At 40.7% G+C, this 15,981-nt stretch overlaps 1 protein-coding gene across 1 annotated transcript in view; it reads right to left on the bottom strand.

Annotated features, from left to right (window-relative positions):
• Positions 1-15,981, bottom strand: part of LOC117518100 (neuronal growth regulator 1-like) — a 469,907-nt gene that overhangs the window by 133,307 nt on the left and 320,619 nt on the right. The window contains exons 7-8 of the mRNA XM_034179163.1: positions 10,302-10,422; positions 4,116-4,264 (exon numbers count right to left, since the gene is read on the bottom strand). Coding sequence (XP_034035054.1) covers positions 4,116-4,264; positions 10,302-10,422 — 270 coding nt within the window. The remainder of the gene's footprint in view (positions 1-4,115; positions 4,265-10,301; positions 10,423-15,981) is intronic.

The following is a 15,981-nucleotide window of genomic DNA, read 5'->3' as shown; positions in this document are numbered from 1 at the left end:
TGTTTGCGTGGGTTCCCTCCGGGTGCTCTGGCTTCCTTCCACATCCAAAAGACATGCAGGTTAGGTGGACTGGAAACTTTAAATTGTCCGTAGGTGTGCGTGCGGTTGTGAATGTGTTTGTTTGTCTATATGTGGCCGTGCAATAGACTGGCGCCATGTCCAGGGTGTCCAGGCTGCCCCCCCCCCCCCCCCCCGTGACCCTTAATAGGAGTACGCGGTTGAAGGTGAGTGAGTGAGTGAGGATTTTTATGTATGCTTCAGCTACATTGTTGTTTATGATACACTAAGCAAAAGGGGACAGTTAAATTTTGCATTAAATTTATATTTAGTGAAAAATGATGTAAAAAATACTTAGAGTGCATCTGGAAAGTATTCACAACACTTCACTGTTTCCACATTTTGTTATGTTACAACGTTATTCCAAAATGGAGTAATTCATTTGTTGCCTCAGAATTCTACTTGCAACCACCCTAACCCTAATATGAGGAAAAAATGGGATGTTTTGGAAATTTATTAAAAATATACAAACCTCTTTGTCCAGTACTTTGTTGATGCACCTTTGGCAACAATTCAAGCCTCAAGTCTCTTTGAATATGATACCATGAGCTTGGCTCACCTAACTTTGGGCAGTTTTGCCCATTTCTCTTTGCAGCACCTCTCATGCTCCATCAGGTTGGATGGGGAGTGTTAGTGCACAGCCATCATCAGATCTATCCAGAGATTTTCAGTCAGATTCAGGTCTGGGCTCTGGCTGGGACACTCAAGGACATTCACAGAGTTGTCCTGAAGCCACTCCTTTGATATCTTGGCTGTGTGCTTAGAGTCATTGTCCTGCTGAAAGATGAACTGTCTGTTGTGGCTGGCGTGCCTGGCTGGCTTTTGTCTGTCTTTTGGTTTTCCTTCCAGGTGGTGCGCATTTGGGACTGAGTGGCTGTGTAGCTGAGTTTATCAGGACCTCACCCTGATCACCTGAGGCTGATCACCTGCGGCTCGTCAGGACTCACAGCTGTGGTGCATCTACATGGATTGGAACATGGTGGCATTTAAGACTGGAGTACACAGTGTGTATTTGCCAGAGACTCGACCTTGTGACCAGACGGGTGAGATCGTCGTCTCAAGAGCCATCTCATCATCAGTGGATGCAGAGAACGTCCAGGTTTGATGCATGGTCTGTGAAAGAGGAGGGGGTGAGGTCTCACGCTCGTCAGCACACTTCCTGAGGTACGTTAGATGTTGTGACTAACATTTATACAGTCAGTAAATGTGGTGTCCCTCACACCTTATTATATTGAGCTGTATGTTAGTCATTTAAATCAGCTTCCACTGTAGTGGAGTTTTGTGAACAGGGTGTTCTATGCCTGCAGGGTGGGAAGCTGATTTGCAATTAAGCCAGGAAGTGTTTGCTGTTTGTACACCTTTGAGTAGTCTCTCTGTGTGTTGAGTGTGGACTCACATAATGATTTCTTCTTTCACAGACTCGGTTTGTCGCGGCCACCTGGGGGGTGTCGGCGGGGTCCTTGGGTCCGAACTGGTTCTGGCTCCGGACCGTTAGCGCTGCTGGGAGCGCACCACAATCCACCACGCCAGACCGCGCACTTTTATATTTTTCACATCACTGTTATGTTTATTAAACTCTGTTATCCTTTGTACCGTGCTCTGCTTATTTCATACTGGGTCCTTCAAACGCTGGTCGGTTCTCCGGGCTGCATCCGACACATAACACTGTCCCCCAATCTGAGGTCAAAAGTTCTCTGGAGCAGGTTTTCATCCAGGATGCCTCTGTGTATTGCTGCATTCATCTTTCACTCAGCCCTGACTAGTCTCCCAGTTCCTGCTGCTGAAAAACATCCCCACAGCATGATGCTGCCACTGCCATGCTTCACTGTAGGGATGGCGCCTGGTTTCCTCCAAACATGACACCTGGCATTCACACAAAGAATTCAATCTTTGTCTCATCAGACAAGAGAATTTTATTTATCATGGTCTGAGAGTCCTTCAAGTGCCTTTTGGTAAAGTCCAGGCAGGCTGCCATGTGCCTTTTACTAAGGAGCTGCTTCCATCTGGCCACCCAACCATACAGGCATGTATGGTGGATTGATGCAGAGATGGTTGTCCTTCTGGAAAGCTTTCCTCTCTCCACAGAGGAATGCTGGAGCTCTGACAGAGTGACCATGAGGTTCTTTGTTACCTGCCTCGAGACAACCCTGTCTCTGAGGTCTGCGGACATTTCCTTTGATTTCATGCTTGTTTTGTGCTCTAATATGCACTGTCAACTGTGGGACCTTATATGTAGACAGGTGTGTGTCTTTCCAAATCACATCCAATCAAGTGAATTTGCCCCAGGTGGACTCCAATTAAGCTGTAGAAACATGACATGGATGATCAGTGGAAACAGAATGCACCTGAGCTCAATTTTGAGCTTCATGGCAAATACTTATGTACATGTGATTTCTTAGTTGTTTTTTTTTTGTTCTTATAAATTTGCAAAAATCTAAAAAAAAAAAAAAAAATCACATTGTCATTATGGGGTATTGTGTGTAGAACATTGAGGAAAAAAGAATTTAATTCATTTTGGAATAAGGTTGTAACATAACAAAATGTTGAAAAAGTAAAGCGCTGAGAATACTTTCCAGATGGACTGTATTTTCAAGATGGAACGTACACTGCAGGGAACATAGGTTGTTGTGGTGTGAGGGTTTTATCCTGGGTCACTTTTGACCAAAATGTTTGATATATGCAAAGAGTGTATACTGTTGATAGGCGATACAGCATTTTGCTGAATCGCGCATTAGGAGTTCTCTGGGTGGAATCTTTGAAACATTTTATGCGGTAAAGGATGAAAGGATTTAGCTTCAGAAATTATTTAAAATATGGTGCTCTGTGAGCTGTTGCTGTTCATACAGACTTTAAAAACACAGCATTTATTTTTGTGTGTGTGTGTGTGTGTGTTCATCCATCCATTGGTGCACATGATATTAATTTACATTGAATCTCTGGAGATTTACCCAAGTATTTATGAGAAGTGTAGTGCCTTGATCCTTGCCTTGGCCTCAAGGCACCTTAAATGCCAAGATTGAGCATTTAAGGCATTTTCCAGGCTTCAGCCACGGCCTTGGATATCTTTGCCTTGGTGTTGGATATGCTGGCCTTGGTGTTAGATACCTTGGCTTTGGCCTTGAGGTTTATGTTGGCCTTGGTGTTAGATACCTTGGCTTTGGTCTTGAGGTTTATGTTGGCTTTGGTGTTAGATACCTTGGCTTCAGCCTTGAGGTTTCAAAGCCTTTGTTACATCAAGAAGATTCAAGGCATTTGGTATTTTTCTATTTTTACAAATATAGTTCAAGTGCCTAAACACATAACATTACTTTTACGGCAAACAACTGCAATTTTTGAAGTTACTTTCATAATGTATGTCTTTTGGATATAAAAACCCATGCATGCATTTAGTCTCATTTTGTGTGTGTGTGAGCTTCCAGATTTGTATTATCCTTTTTTTTATGCCTTGGCATGGGGTTTCAAGCATTGGCCTTGGGGAGTCAAAGCCTTGTTCTGGATCTTGGGTGTCAAAGGCTTGGTGTTGATGGCTTTGAGATCAACACTGATATTTATCAAAGCTAAAATATGCAATAGCGTTAACTAAACATAACCTTAAGATAACCTTGGACCAAGCTCACCTGGTGGGGACCTGCTTTATGACCACTCAGCTTACTATGAAACAGATTTCTGTTCCCATGATGGCTCTGATAAGGTTCAAGAGCATGCACTCTTGCTTATGGAATAGCAGTGCGTCCTGACTGGCAGCCACCCAGGCAGAGCTGTGGTCCACCCCATTCTCTTCATTACAATATAATGTATTATCACAGGCACATACACATGCAGACTTTCCCACATTATTTACAAAGCCAACACTGACAAAACAGATAATCAACAACTTCCCCTCTTGATATGTGTGCACTTAATCACAGTACTGGTGTTACTTTTAAGTGAACTCCTTAAATACCAAACCAAGATTGCTACACAGGGAGACAAAATGTTGATGATATCCACAAAATCTTTACAGACAACTAAACCTTCACTGCTGCAATTAGCCAGAAGCAGGTACAGTGACAACTTACGGAGGAGAGGCACACTGGCATTGGCTGTCCCCAGCATGTTGGATGCGACGCATGTGTAGTTCCCATAACGATCCTCTGTCATGTTGGTCACTGTGAGGACAGATCTGGAGCTGAGGTTCTTGATATCAATGCCGTGACCCCTGATAATCCTGCGGGGGGGACAATAAAGATTTTACTCCTTATTGAGATACAAAGTACCACGGAGGAAGAAGAATGAGTCATCGATGGTGCAAATGTTTGCCGTCCTTAGTGAATCTTCAGATTGCAACAGCACTTCATCACCCTCTTCTACTGTTCTATTTATCCCTTGGGCTGACACGTCTGCCTTGGAGAGATGCCTTAAAGGACTGAGGAAAGAACCAGCTGGGTTCCACTTGACATGTTTCTTATTTCAATGCAAGTCACATTACAATAAATCTTATTTCAGCTGTACTCACATACAGTATGTGCTGTGAATTTGACTAATGGCTCATTGTTTACATTGTTAGTCCGTGATGATCTTCAACAGCCTGTACAGATAAAAATTCACGGTGAGACAGCATATGCTGCACAGCACATCAAGGGATTGTTGTTGATATTATAACCGAGTTTCCATCAATGCAGCTGTTATCGCTAGTCTCACATTTGGCATTTTAAACAATATAAACCACCAGAGAGATGACATGTTTTTTAATTGAATTTGTATGTATTTGTTTCATTTGGAGAAGGAGCACCATCAGCCAGGTGTACCTGTAAATGCAGCCCAATCAATATGAAAGTGGAGAAGGAGCCCACAGGACTGAAGACTCGCCAAATCCTGGCAAAATTATGGAATCAGCATCCTTGCATGATGTTCACCCAGCTTTGTTACTTCATAGCAAATAAACAAAACAGAATGGCACTGGAAGAGTGCATACCTCTCACCAACATACCAAATCCCAGCCATTCTTAGATGTTAGCACTCTGCATATGCCTAATTTTTTAATTGACTTGGCTGTTTTGTTTGTTAGCAGTATTACCAATTACCAAACCAAATTTGTAGATTTTTTTGCCTTTTTAAGTTAAAATACATAAAAAATGAGTGAATGAATGAATAAATAAATAAATAATATCCTGAATCTATTCACTTAAATGGATCCACCCCCAAAATTAAGCAAAATACTGTAAAAAAATACTATTGTGAAAATTATGGTTACGCAAAAAGTCTACTGTAATATTTTATGTATTATCACATTTTCTTACAGTGACGTTCTGCCAACCACAACTATCAGTATTTTAGTTTCTGTGTAACCCTAGTAATAAACAAGAAAACAAAGAAACCAACAGAGATGCAAATGGACATGAATGAAAACAAAATCTCCTTGTCAGAGGTAATCACTGATATGACAAAAATTCAACAGCTGAACTTCTGGCATTGTGAAACATATTTATTTTGAGATCAAGCAGAGGAAAAAAAACATTCTTGAGAAAAATAGGGAATCATCATCAACAACAAAAATAATTAGTGAGTTACTGTTAAAACTTTCTTGAATAGTAGTTCACAGATCAGCCTGAAATGACTTCTTAGGCAAAAAAGCTTTGCCCTTGGTCCTTTTGTACAGTGCTGCACAATGCACTGTAGTCTAACTTGATTCAACATGCAGCTCCTGTGTAACCAGAGTTTGAAAAGGAAAGTTTTGCACAGAAGTACTCACACAGACCATGTTATAGTGATCACACAGTTATAGTTGCTATACATATGCAGTAACAGAAACCTGGCACAGAAACCTTTGTAATTACAGAGGTCAGACATTTCCAGTAGTTCTTGACCAGGTTTGCACACACTGCAGCAGGGATTTTGGTTCACTCATCCATATAGATCTTCTCTAGATCAGGTTTTGAGTTTCAGCTCCCTCCAAAGATTTTCTATTGAATTCAGGTCTGGAGACTGGCTAGGCCACTCCAGGACCTTGAAATGCTTCTTACGGAGCCCCTCCTTAGTTGCCCTGGCTCTGTGTTTCGGGTCACTGTCATGCTGGAAGACCTAGCCATGACCCATCTTCAATGCTCTTACCGAGGGAAGGAGGTTGTTTGCCAAAATCTTGCGATACATGACCCCATCCATCCTCCCTTCAATATGATGCAGTCATATTGTCCCCTTCCATTCTTTGTAGGTGGGAAAACTTGCAAATCGACAGTGTATCAAATACTTATTTGCTGTAAAGCCAAATTTAATGCTCCATGGTAGACCGTAGGATTCTATTAATGGTGGCTTCATCATCACCAAATTAATTTTCAAATGATGGAATGAGAAAAGTGTCCAACATTTCCCTGTACACCTGTGCACTGACTGCTGAGGTAATGATTGCCTCCTCCCCTGTTCCTTTAACTGATTTGCCATCACATATAATTTGCTCTACTAAGGTAAGGCCCTGATCTAAAACAGCACCAGACAAATATTCCAGAAACTGATTAATGATTCATTGCTAAATATCACTTTCATTCAATCATTCTCACATAATTTTTGCTTCTGTTCAGCCCACTGTAACCTTGCTTTATCCTTTTTAGCTATTGGTTGTCTCAAAATGTTATTGATATTTTTTACCAGTTTGTTAAATAGTTTAGCTGTGCATTTTCTATTTTCAAGTCATATTGCTTTGAGTTTCTATCCCAACTCTTCGACTTTCTTTTTGTAGTCAAGTTTCCTTTTACTTCGCAAGTCCAACAGCTCATTCAGGTCTGTCGGTGCTCTACAGACTGATTTGCATTAAACTTGTGCTGGTATTTGTGTTAGAAATGCCAATTACACATTTTTTTCCTGTACTTGTGAGAAGAAAGGAAATTAATGAAGAATGAATGTAATTGTTGGGCTATTAATCAAAAATGTATTTAACAGGTTTTAAGAGTATTGCTGTAATTTATGTCTCAAAAGTTTCCATGGTAACATGCAATATGTATCCATGTTCCACACTTTGACTCATAGGGTAAACCTACTTTTAGATATAATGAGACTGTTTTACAGAATAAGGCTGGTCTCCTGTCACCAATTTTTGCTTTCCCAATTCCAAAAAGAAGGAAATTGGGTCAGATTAATCACAATAACAGTATAAAGTTCTGTGTCATAATTGCATACATGATTAAAGCAACACTGAATCCAGCACCATGACACGGTAGCGGCTGGGCATACTCACAATGGTACTGTGTGAAGTCTATGTGCTAACCTCTGTGAGCATAATAACACATTATACAAGCTAAAATGTATCTGGTAACATGTGAACAATTGCTTTCTCTTTCTTGAGTGTGGCCTGAATTTCATGTGATCATGGATGCATACTGTATGTCATTTAAACAGGCCAGCAAACAGTGAATACATGGAACACACATGTATGCACACAGACTGATTACTGTGCTGTGCTGTGTTGAGTGTCACTGGCTGCTCCGGACAATGAAATCTCTCTACCGCAAAAACAGAAGATAATCTGAAGATGAGTGACAGTGCAAGCTCTTCTCTGCACGAAATACATCAGATTATTCAGTTTTGTCGATCAGGATGTGTCACAACATCACTTTTTTTTTCTTTTTTTTTTTTTTGCTGTTTCAAAAACTTTATTATTGGTCACATCATCCTGCAGCACCCCCATTACCACAGATTACACACAACAGTATGTCCTGATTGGGTATACAATTGTTATTTAAACCACTAAAGTAAACAAATGGATTCCAGAATTCAGCAAGAGATCTCCTTTAGCTTCCCAGTCAAGGTGCAAATTTCAAATTCTTCAAATTTCAAGCGATTGTTTAAAGTTGTAAGGCAAATCCTTTTGTATATTTTTCTATAGTTTTTGTATACTATTAATCATGTGCTTGTTATATTTTCAAGGATTTTATTTACTTAGGTGAAGTATTGTCTTGAGCTTTTATGATCCCATTTTCATCAATATAATGCTATTGCACTTTTTGTGTTGTATTTTATACTTCATTTTAACAATTCAACAAATCAATGCAACCAGTGGCCCAGGAAATTGGGCAAGGAGCCATGACTCAAGCCAATAGGTTGCACCTCACCCCCACAATCACAATGGCCAACACAGCACAGGGGCCACAAGCCAGAGGTCCAGTTTTTCTGTGCTCAGAATTTGTGGGTCATCTCAGTGAAGTCTATCTTGCCTCCAACAGCTGACACGTGCATTTTTTATTTGAAACACTGTGTGACTTTATATACACCAAGTATCTGAGAATGTGTTGATTCCTGTGCCATGGTGACTTTCTTAAATGTTAACTGAACAATCATGGATAATCTGAGCAAGAGTCAACGTTACTCCTGTCACACTGAAAACCCCCCCACCAGCTTGTGTATGCACATAAACACTAACATTTCCATTCAAGACTGAAAGCAGTGACATATCAAAAGAAAGATTTTCCTGTCAAAACTGTCAAATTGTTTTCAATAGTGGTAAAGTGGCAGCAGCAACACACTGATGGTGTGGCTGCAATCAAATGGAGCCAAAATACAGGATATGTGAAATGAATGACTGACTACCATACAATGTTAATGCTGCTCTAAAGGTACACACATTCTCCTTATATTAATTCATTATACATATAACTGACAAAATTACCATCTGTCCATGTAAAACAAGTCAGAAAGAACAAGTCCTTGAATTAAGCAAAGACTAGAATCATGCCAACTTGCCTCCTTAGCAATTTGAATAAATTGAACCCACCCCATAATTACAATTAGCACAGTGTGAGCTGATGATTGAAATTGTGCTCACTAGGAGTGGGTAAATGATGGGTAATGGGGGTAATTTGGTTTTTAAATTCAAGAAGTGACACTCGAATCTAGCTGACTGATGTATGTGCCACAAATGATTTAAACCAGTTCCCAGTAAACATTTTTATGGACGGAAAGTGAGGACACGGTGCAAATTAATTTTGCTGGAACATTTGTGTGCACTTTCCCCTGAGGCCTGAGGAACTAAAGAACAATCCAATGCCTTGTCTACTTGAAAATGCAAACAGAAAACATACCTTTTCTCTCACAAACTGTCTTTCACACACACACTTTGTCACTATGAAGTATGGCATGATTAACTGGCCATTAGTGTCAAATTCTAGCATGAAAGAACAGAGTTAAAAAATTCAATATCAACATAGCCCTGTGGAATTTATATTCCACAGTGTAGTGAGACATTTTTAACAGCCTGTGCAGATGAATATTTGATATTCTATTTCACAGTCCCAAAGGCTGTAACCAACTCCCAATTTTGGACATTTCACCTGTCACTGCTTACCACATGGATGAGCAACAATGTGCCATGACAGACCACTCACTCACTCACTCACTCACGTTCAACCGCTTACTCCAATTAAGGGGTGGGGGGGGTGGGAGCTGGCGACTATCCTAGCAGTTATGGGGCGTGAGGCAGGGTATACCCTGGACATGACGCCAGTCTGTTGCAGGGCCAATTATAGACAAACACATACATTCACACCTGCACGCACACCTACGGAAAATTTTAATGTTTCCAACTGACCTAATCTACATGTCATTACATGTGGGAGTAAGCAGGAGCAAATGCGGGGAGATCAGGCAAACTCCACACAGTAAGGCCACAGGTGGGAGTTGACCCCATAACCTTCTTTCTGTGAGGCAACAGTGCCAATCATTAAGCCACCATGCTGCCCCATGAGTCTCGTAATTTTCCTTCCAACCAGTCACCTTGTCATGTGGGTTCTTGACCATTCTGGGTGCATAGTTGCTCATAGCAGACCCATATTGGTGTACTTGTGTCACCCAAAATCTTAGTCTTTAAACTTCTGGTGTGTCCAGTCTTTCTGTATGGATGCAAGACCTGGCCTGAAACTAGTAACTTAAGACTGCAACTGGACATCTTTATGAGAATGTCTTTCTGGAGAACCCGAAGGTATCAATGGAATGACTTTATGTCAAATGAGCTGGTAGCTGGGCTTATCCGGGCCAGTGGACCTCTTGCCCCTGAGCATGATCTAGCATGCAAATGCCTCAGTGCTCACATTCTCTGAAACTGGAGCACACGGCTGGTAGATACACGGCTACATTTGGGAGACAGAGATGAAGCCCTTGTGTTCTTGGACAGTTGCCAATTGGAATGCAGGGCGGTCCCATAGGGTGGTGGATGTGACAATGTGCAACATGCTCTCTGACTTCACCTACCACAAACACGACTCAGCACAAAGTAGCCTCACCTTTTCTCACCCTTGTACCACTCAAATGCAGGAACAGGCACAGCAGCCGCCTCGCACCTTAGTAATGCCGTGCGTCCCAAGCCCACTCCACTACTTTTCATGTCATGGATAGCTGGGGCAACTGGTGAAAAAAAAGAGAGAAAACTAGTGAGCACGGAATACACACAAATAAAAATAAAACCACAAATTATCACACACATAGGAATTGCTTTTTAAAACTTGAAAACCGCCAGCACTGTGGCCAGCACATTTAACGTAAACTCAACACAAAGTCTACAGAGGCGGAGTTCGGAAGGCAAGAGGGCAGCCATCTCGTGTGCTTGAAAAATGAAATAAATTGCACTGCATGGTGATAAATGGCTTAATGGAAGTTCAAAGACTCAGTGGTGAAGGCAGGTTCTGTGAATGCAAAATGAGGCTCCTTTCATGTGCTGAAACGTGGTGTAAATCCCTTTGCCAGTTTCAGGAAGGCAGCTTTACACATGGATGCTTTCTAAAGTAACCCAGGAGTTTTGTACTTCAAATATTTACCCTGCTCAAAGTAACACAGACATGAAAGAAATGGAATTAAAGAATTAAAACTTAAAAAGAATTCTAACAAAAGCTGTATGTTAAATACCACCTGTGGTTGGACCAAAGCAGGCAAGCGCTGGACATCTTACTCATTGTTCAACGGTAGTAATAATAGAAATAACAATTAGTTGTCACATTTGTAATTATTGGTTATAATAGACTAATTAACAGAATAATATACACCCTTTTGAGACTGACTAATAAACAGTAAGTATGATAAGCAGCAGCTTTTTCTTTTTTTTAGCACAACTTGTTAACTATAGTTCATGTTCTACATGAATCAATAAGTGGAGAGGCAAAGGAAAAGGAGAACCACTCATAAGTTGACACAAGCTTCATTCTGAAATTTAGTGTTGTGTAAAGTTGGCTTGACTCCCCAGAGCCCAGGAAATTATCCAACTTAAACAAAATGCCCCCTTAGAGTCTGTCTGTTCACTGAAGGTCCTGCAGCTTGCAGCACATTGCCAAGCCACGTCTGAAAGTATGATGTGGACTATTTATAGTCTTGACAATGAGCCTTGAGAAGCCTGTGAGTCAGAGTTCTAGCCTGCAGGTAGTGGAAGGTAGTGCAGGCCTGCAGGTAGTGCCTGCAAACCTCTACTTGCACATGTGTCTGGAGATGTACAATGCAACCTCAGTATAAACTACTGCTGTTTTGCCAGATAACACAAAGCGGATGTGCTAACGGGCAACACACCCTCTATGTTTCAGCAATGTGGGAGTACCAGTATGCTTTATTTTAGCACAAATTGTATGCAAATTGCATAATTTTAAAAATCATTTGCACGTGAATACTTCCAAAACTGTGTCTTTGCTTCTAATTTAGAATACACAGAATAGCTGATCTTGGGCAGTCTGAATGCAAACCTGCAACAGTGGTGAGATGTGGTGGAATGCAGCAGATGTGTGCAAAGAGAAAAAGATGCATGAGTGCATTTGTATATATGGAGTATCATCACGTGGGGGAGCCACTGCAAGGTGACAGTGTGCTGTGTGATGATAGATGACCTTCCTCCAACCTTCTTCTGTTTCGTAATGAGCATATTTGTAAGACTAGTATATGTTGCCTTTCTGTCCTTGCATATGTGTGCCAATTATAGTCTTATTTTGCCTTCCTCTAGTCTGAATAATGCAAAGGATTTGAGGTACTTAATGAAGGGATGGGCTATGCTAAAGCTTCTTGTGTTCATTTATCATTGTACAAAATACTGGATGCCATGCTGGGGGGTATTAGTAGACCTTGGCTGTGTGTGCATAACCATGTGGGTGTCTGTGTGATATACAATCTCAAAGCATGAAACCCTTTTCTAGCTAGATTTTTCCTCAGAAACAAAATTAACTTTAATCACAAGGCCAATTACATTACCCACAAACAAAATTGCACACATCACCAACACCACAGCATAAGAGCATGAATAACTTACATCAAATGTGGCCAACTATGTGTCAGTAAATGGCAGTATATACAGCATGACAATGTACATCAGACAAATGTCCGAAAATCTTATGAAAAAGACAATCGAAACTGGCAGTATAAAAGAAACAGTGGTCTATGGAAGTATAAGCCAGTAACAAGCACGACCAAATCAATGGTGCATGCCGGCCATCAGACGCTTACTGAAGCTTTGTAATCCTTCATTGGTGTCATTGTGGTGCGCCACTGATTATCTAAAGCATCTGAAAGTGCCAGGGTGACATGCCTGTCATGTTGTACATTTGCTAGGACAGTAGACATGGTGGTCTAGGCAGGTGTGTCAATACTTCATAGCTCATAGTCTGAGCTACTGTATTTGATTGCAAAAGTAATAACTCAAAGTCACAAGCTAACTCTTCCTGCACCTGTCATGGAGCTCCTGATTTTCACTTTTTGAAAGAGGGAACATTATGATGTGTTCCTTTCATTTTTCACCAATGAGAAAAGTTATTTGCCAAACAGAAAAGTGTGCTTTTTCATTACTCTCAAAGGATGCTCTATTTATAGTTAACTTGGATTCCTTTTCTTTATCAAAAGCTACCTCTTGGAAGTACTTCCAAGGGAAAAAAAATCTGTTGAAACAACAAAGGGATCAACACATAATAGAGAATTTTATAGTTGTCATATTTGTCATCAATACAGTATGAGTACTCTATTATGTCTTTTGGCACAAATATGACTGTGCTGTGCAACCTATCGTGATTGAATAATCTAGTGTCAGAGCACAAAGTGTACATCATCGATTAAAGGTCTAATCAAATCTCCTTGGCCTTCTCAAGCGAAAGCTTCTCCACAACACTGAAGCACCTGCATGCAAAGTCATGTACAGAGAAAGGCACCACATGGCCATAATGTCGTGGTGTTCTCTCAAGATGCTAGTAATACCACTCATCTGAGTCTCCCTCAGTAACCATTTTTTTTTTACATGGTAATCACTGAGCTATTCAGAGGAACAGTCTTAAAAGCTCATCAAACTATCTTATCCTGAAGGTATTTTGCATGCAAATAATTGTCCTGTGCTCCACTCAAGTCATATAGGTACTGCACCATTGTGTATGAAAGAAAAGCATCCTTGTACTTTGATAGGTGGCCCAAAAAAGCTTAGATTTTTATATGCATATCAATAAAAGAAAGTCCTTCCAATTTAGGCCTTGGCACTAGAATCTTTTAAGACAGATCACAGACATAAAATTCAGTCCAATTCAATAATTCAAATTTCTACTTGCTGGCACACATTATATCATCGTATAGTATGCATCACACCATCACGGTTTAGAGAGTAATGCAAAGCAGTGCACTAAAAATCATGAAGGCCTAATAATTCCAGTAATTTAGTGCTGAGAAAATGCTATGGAGTGCTGTAAATCATGATTACAGTCATGGTGATGCCACCAGATGGAGGTGAAGGGTTGGATCCAGGAATAGCACAGTCATGACAGAAACATTGTTCCAGAAATGCTCTACTGGAAGACAAATGGCTACTAGTGTGTTGACCAGCTTGACATTACATGCAGATTGTGCCATCAAAGATTTGGTATGCTTACACTTTAAATTCAAGGCTAACATATATCAATGATACATTAAAACTGACCTTTTCTCAAGCTAATATTCAGGGAAAATCTTTTCCCAGAGAGAGCATTGCACCTTAATGTTTAAGGGCTCAAGAATTTGTTTGCCTCAGAGCAATCCAGCTTAATGGATATGCTTCAATATTGCACATAATTTATTTAGTTACAACCTACTGTTTGCCAAGGAAACTGAAAGAATGCAAGCTTTTTAATTAAAATATCAATTAATAATCCAACCTCTTCAGACAGATTTTGAAATGAGTTTTCATTGCAATTAAGAAATGGACCCATCAGTGCATGACTTATCAGCTTACACACAAAGACACTGTTCCCCACTGCCATCTGTGGGCTTCTTTGTCCTGGTGTTTTGTCACTCAGGAATGTTTCTGCTGCAAAGATTTATAAATTCATTAAGATTTGTATTCAGAACAGCGGTGGAACATTGTATTTCTCCCAGTACACAATGTAAAGTATATAAATAACAGGCTTAAACTGCAGGACTGTGTGGCTTTAATTTATTGTCTGGGTTTAAAACTAAATGGTTGAAGAATACACAAATCATCACACATCTTCTAAAATACAGAAATGGTTTGGCAGGACTGTTTCAGTGGAAAATCACATGATATGCAGGATATGTGCAAATAATTAATGCATGAATAAGTTCAGCATGTCATCTCAAACTGTCCATACAAAGGCTCCTCCATGTACAGGAAACTTGTAATCACTTGAAACTGTTTCTGTGACATTTCTAGAGTTACTTTACTAACAGTCCAAGGAGAAAACAGTGGAAATAGGAAGTCAACAAGTGTCAATGTATTTTCAAGAGGACTGGAAAGAATATTTATTCTGCTGAAGATCAAGGTTCTGCTCATTTATTCGTGCCCTGCACACAGGAAGGAATCCAAATAGCAATCAAGACGAGAACTTTAGTGGCATGTAGAGAGATGGATTTACATCCAAACAGCTCGAGGGTACTGGCTTTAACTCTACTTAGGATGGGATCAGAATCCAATTTGAGGAAGCTGTATCTTTTAAATTCTAAGCCACAGCAATCCAGTGCATTCTGAAAACTGTCCACACATGTTCAATGGAGACTGTGTGATCATACGTCAAGGTTAAAAAGCCCCCAAAACAGATTTGTATGAAAGTGTGAAAGGGAAATTATTGTGCCTTTAATGCACCAGTGCCACCCACATACGTACACACACCATGCAGTATGTAGCACTGTGCATATACAGTCCAACCGGAAAGTATTTTATATATATATACTCAACAAAAATATAAACGCAACACTTTTGGTTTTGCTCCCATTTTGTATGAGATGAACTCAAAGATCTAAAAACTTTTTCCACATACACAATATCACCATTTCCCTCAAATATTGTTCACAAACCAGTCTAAATCTGTGCTGAGATAATCCATCCCACCTCACAGGTGTGCCATATCAAGATGCTGATTAGACACCATGATTAGTGCACAGGTGTGCCTTAGACTGTCCACAATAAAAGGCCACTCTGAAAGATGCAGTTTTGTTTTATTGGGGGGGGATACCAGTCAGTATCTGGTGTGACCACCATTTGCCTCATGCAGTGCAACACATCTCCTTCGCATCATCCGTGAAGAGAACACCTCTCCAACGTGCCAAACACCAGCGAATGTGAGCATTTGCCCACTCAAGTCGGTTACGACGAGGAACTGGAGTCAGGTCGAGACCCCGATGAGGACGACGAGCATGCAGATGAGCTTCCCTGAGACGGTTTCTGACAGTTTGTGCAGAAATTCTTTGGTTATGCAAACCGATTGTTTCAGCAGCTGTCCAAGTGGCTGGTCTCAGACGATCTTGGAGGTGAACATGCTGGATGTGGAGGTCCTGGGCTGGTGTGGTTACACGTGGTCTGCGGTTGTGAGGCTGGTTGGATGTACTGCCAAATTCTCTGAAACGCCTTTGGAGACGGCTTATGGTAGAGAAATGAACATTCAATACACGAGCAACAGCTCTGGTTGACATTCCTGCTGTCAGCATGCCAATTGCACGCTCCCTCAAATCTTGCGACATCTGTGGCAT

The sequence above is a fragment of the Thalassophryne amazonica genome, chromosome 10 (assembly GCF_902500255.1).
Source record: "Thalassophryne amazonica chromosome 10, fThaAma1.1, whole genome shotgun sequence".
Lineage (NCBI taxonomy): Eukaryota > Metazoa > Chordata > Actinopteri > Batrachoidiformes > Batrachoididae > Thalassophryne > Thalassophryne amazonica.
This window is presented reverse-complemented; position numbering and strand designations above follow the sequence as displayed.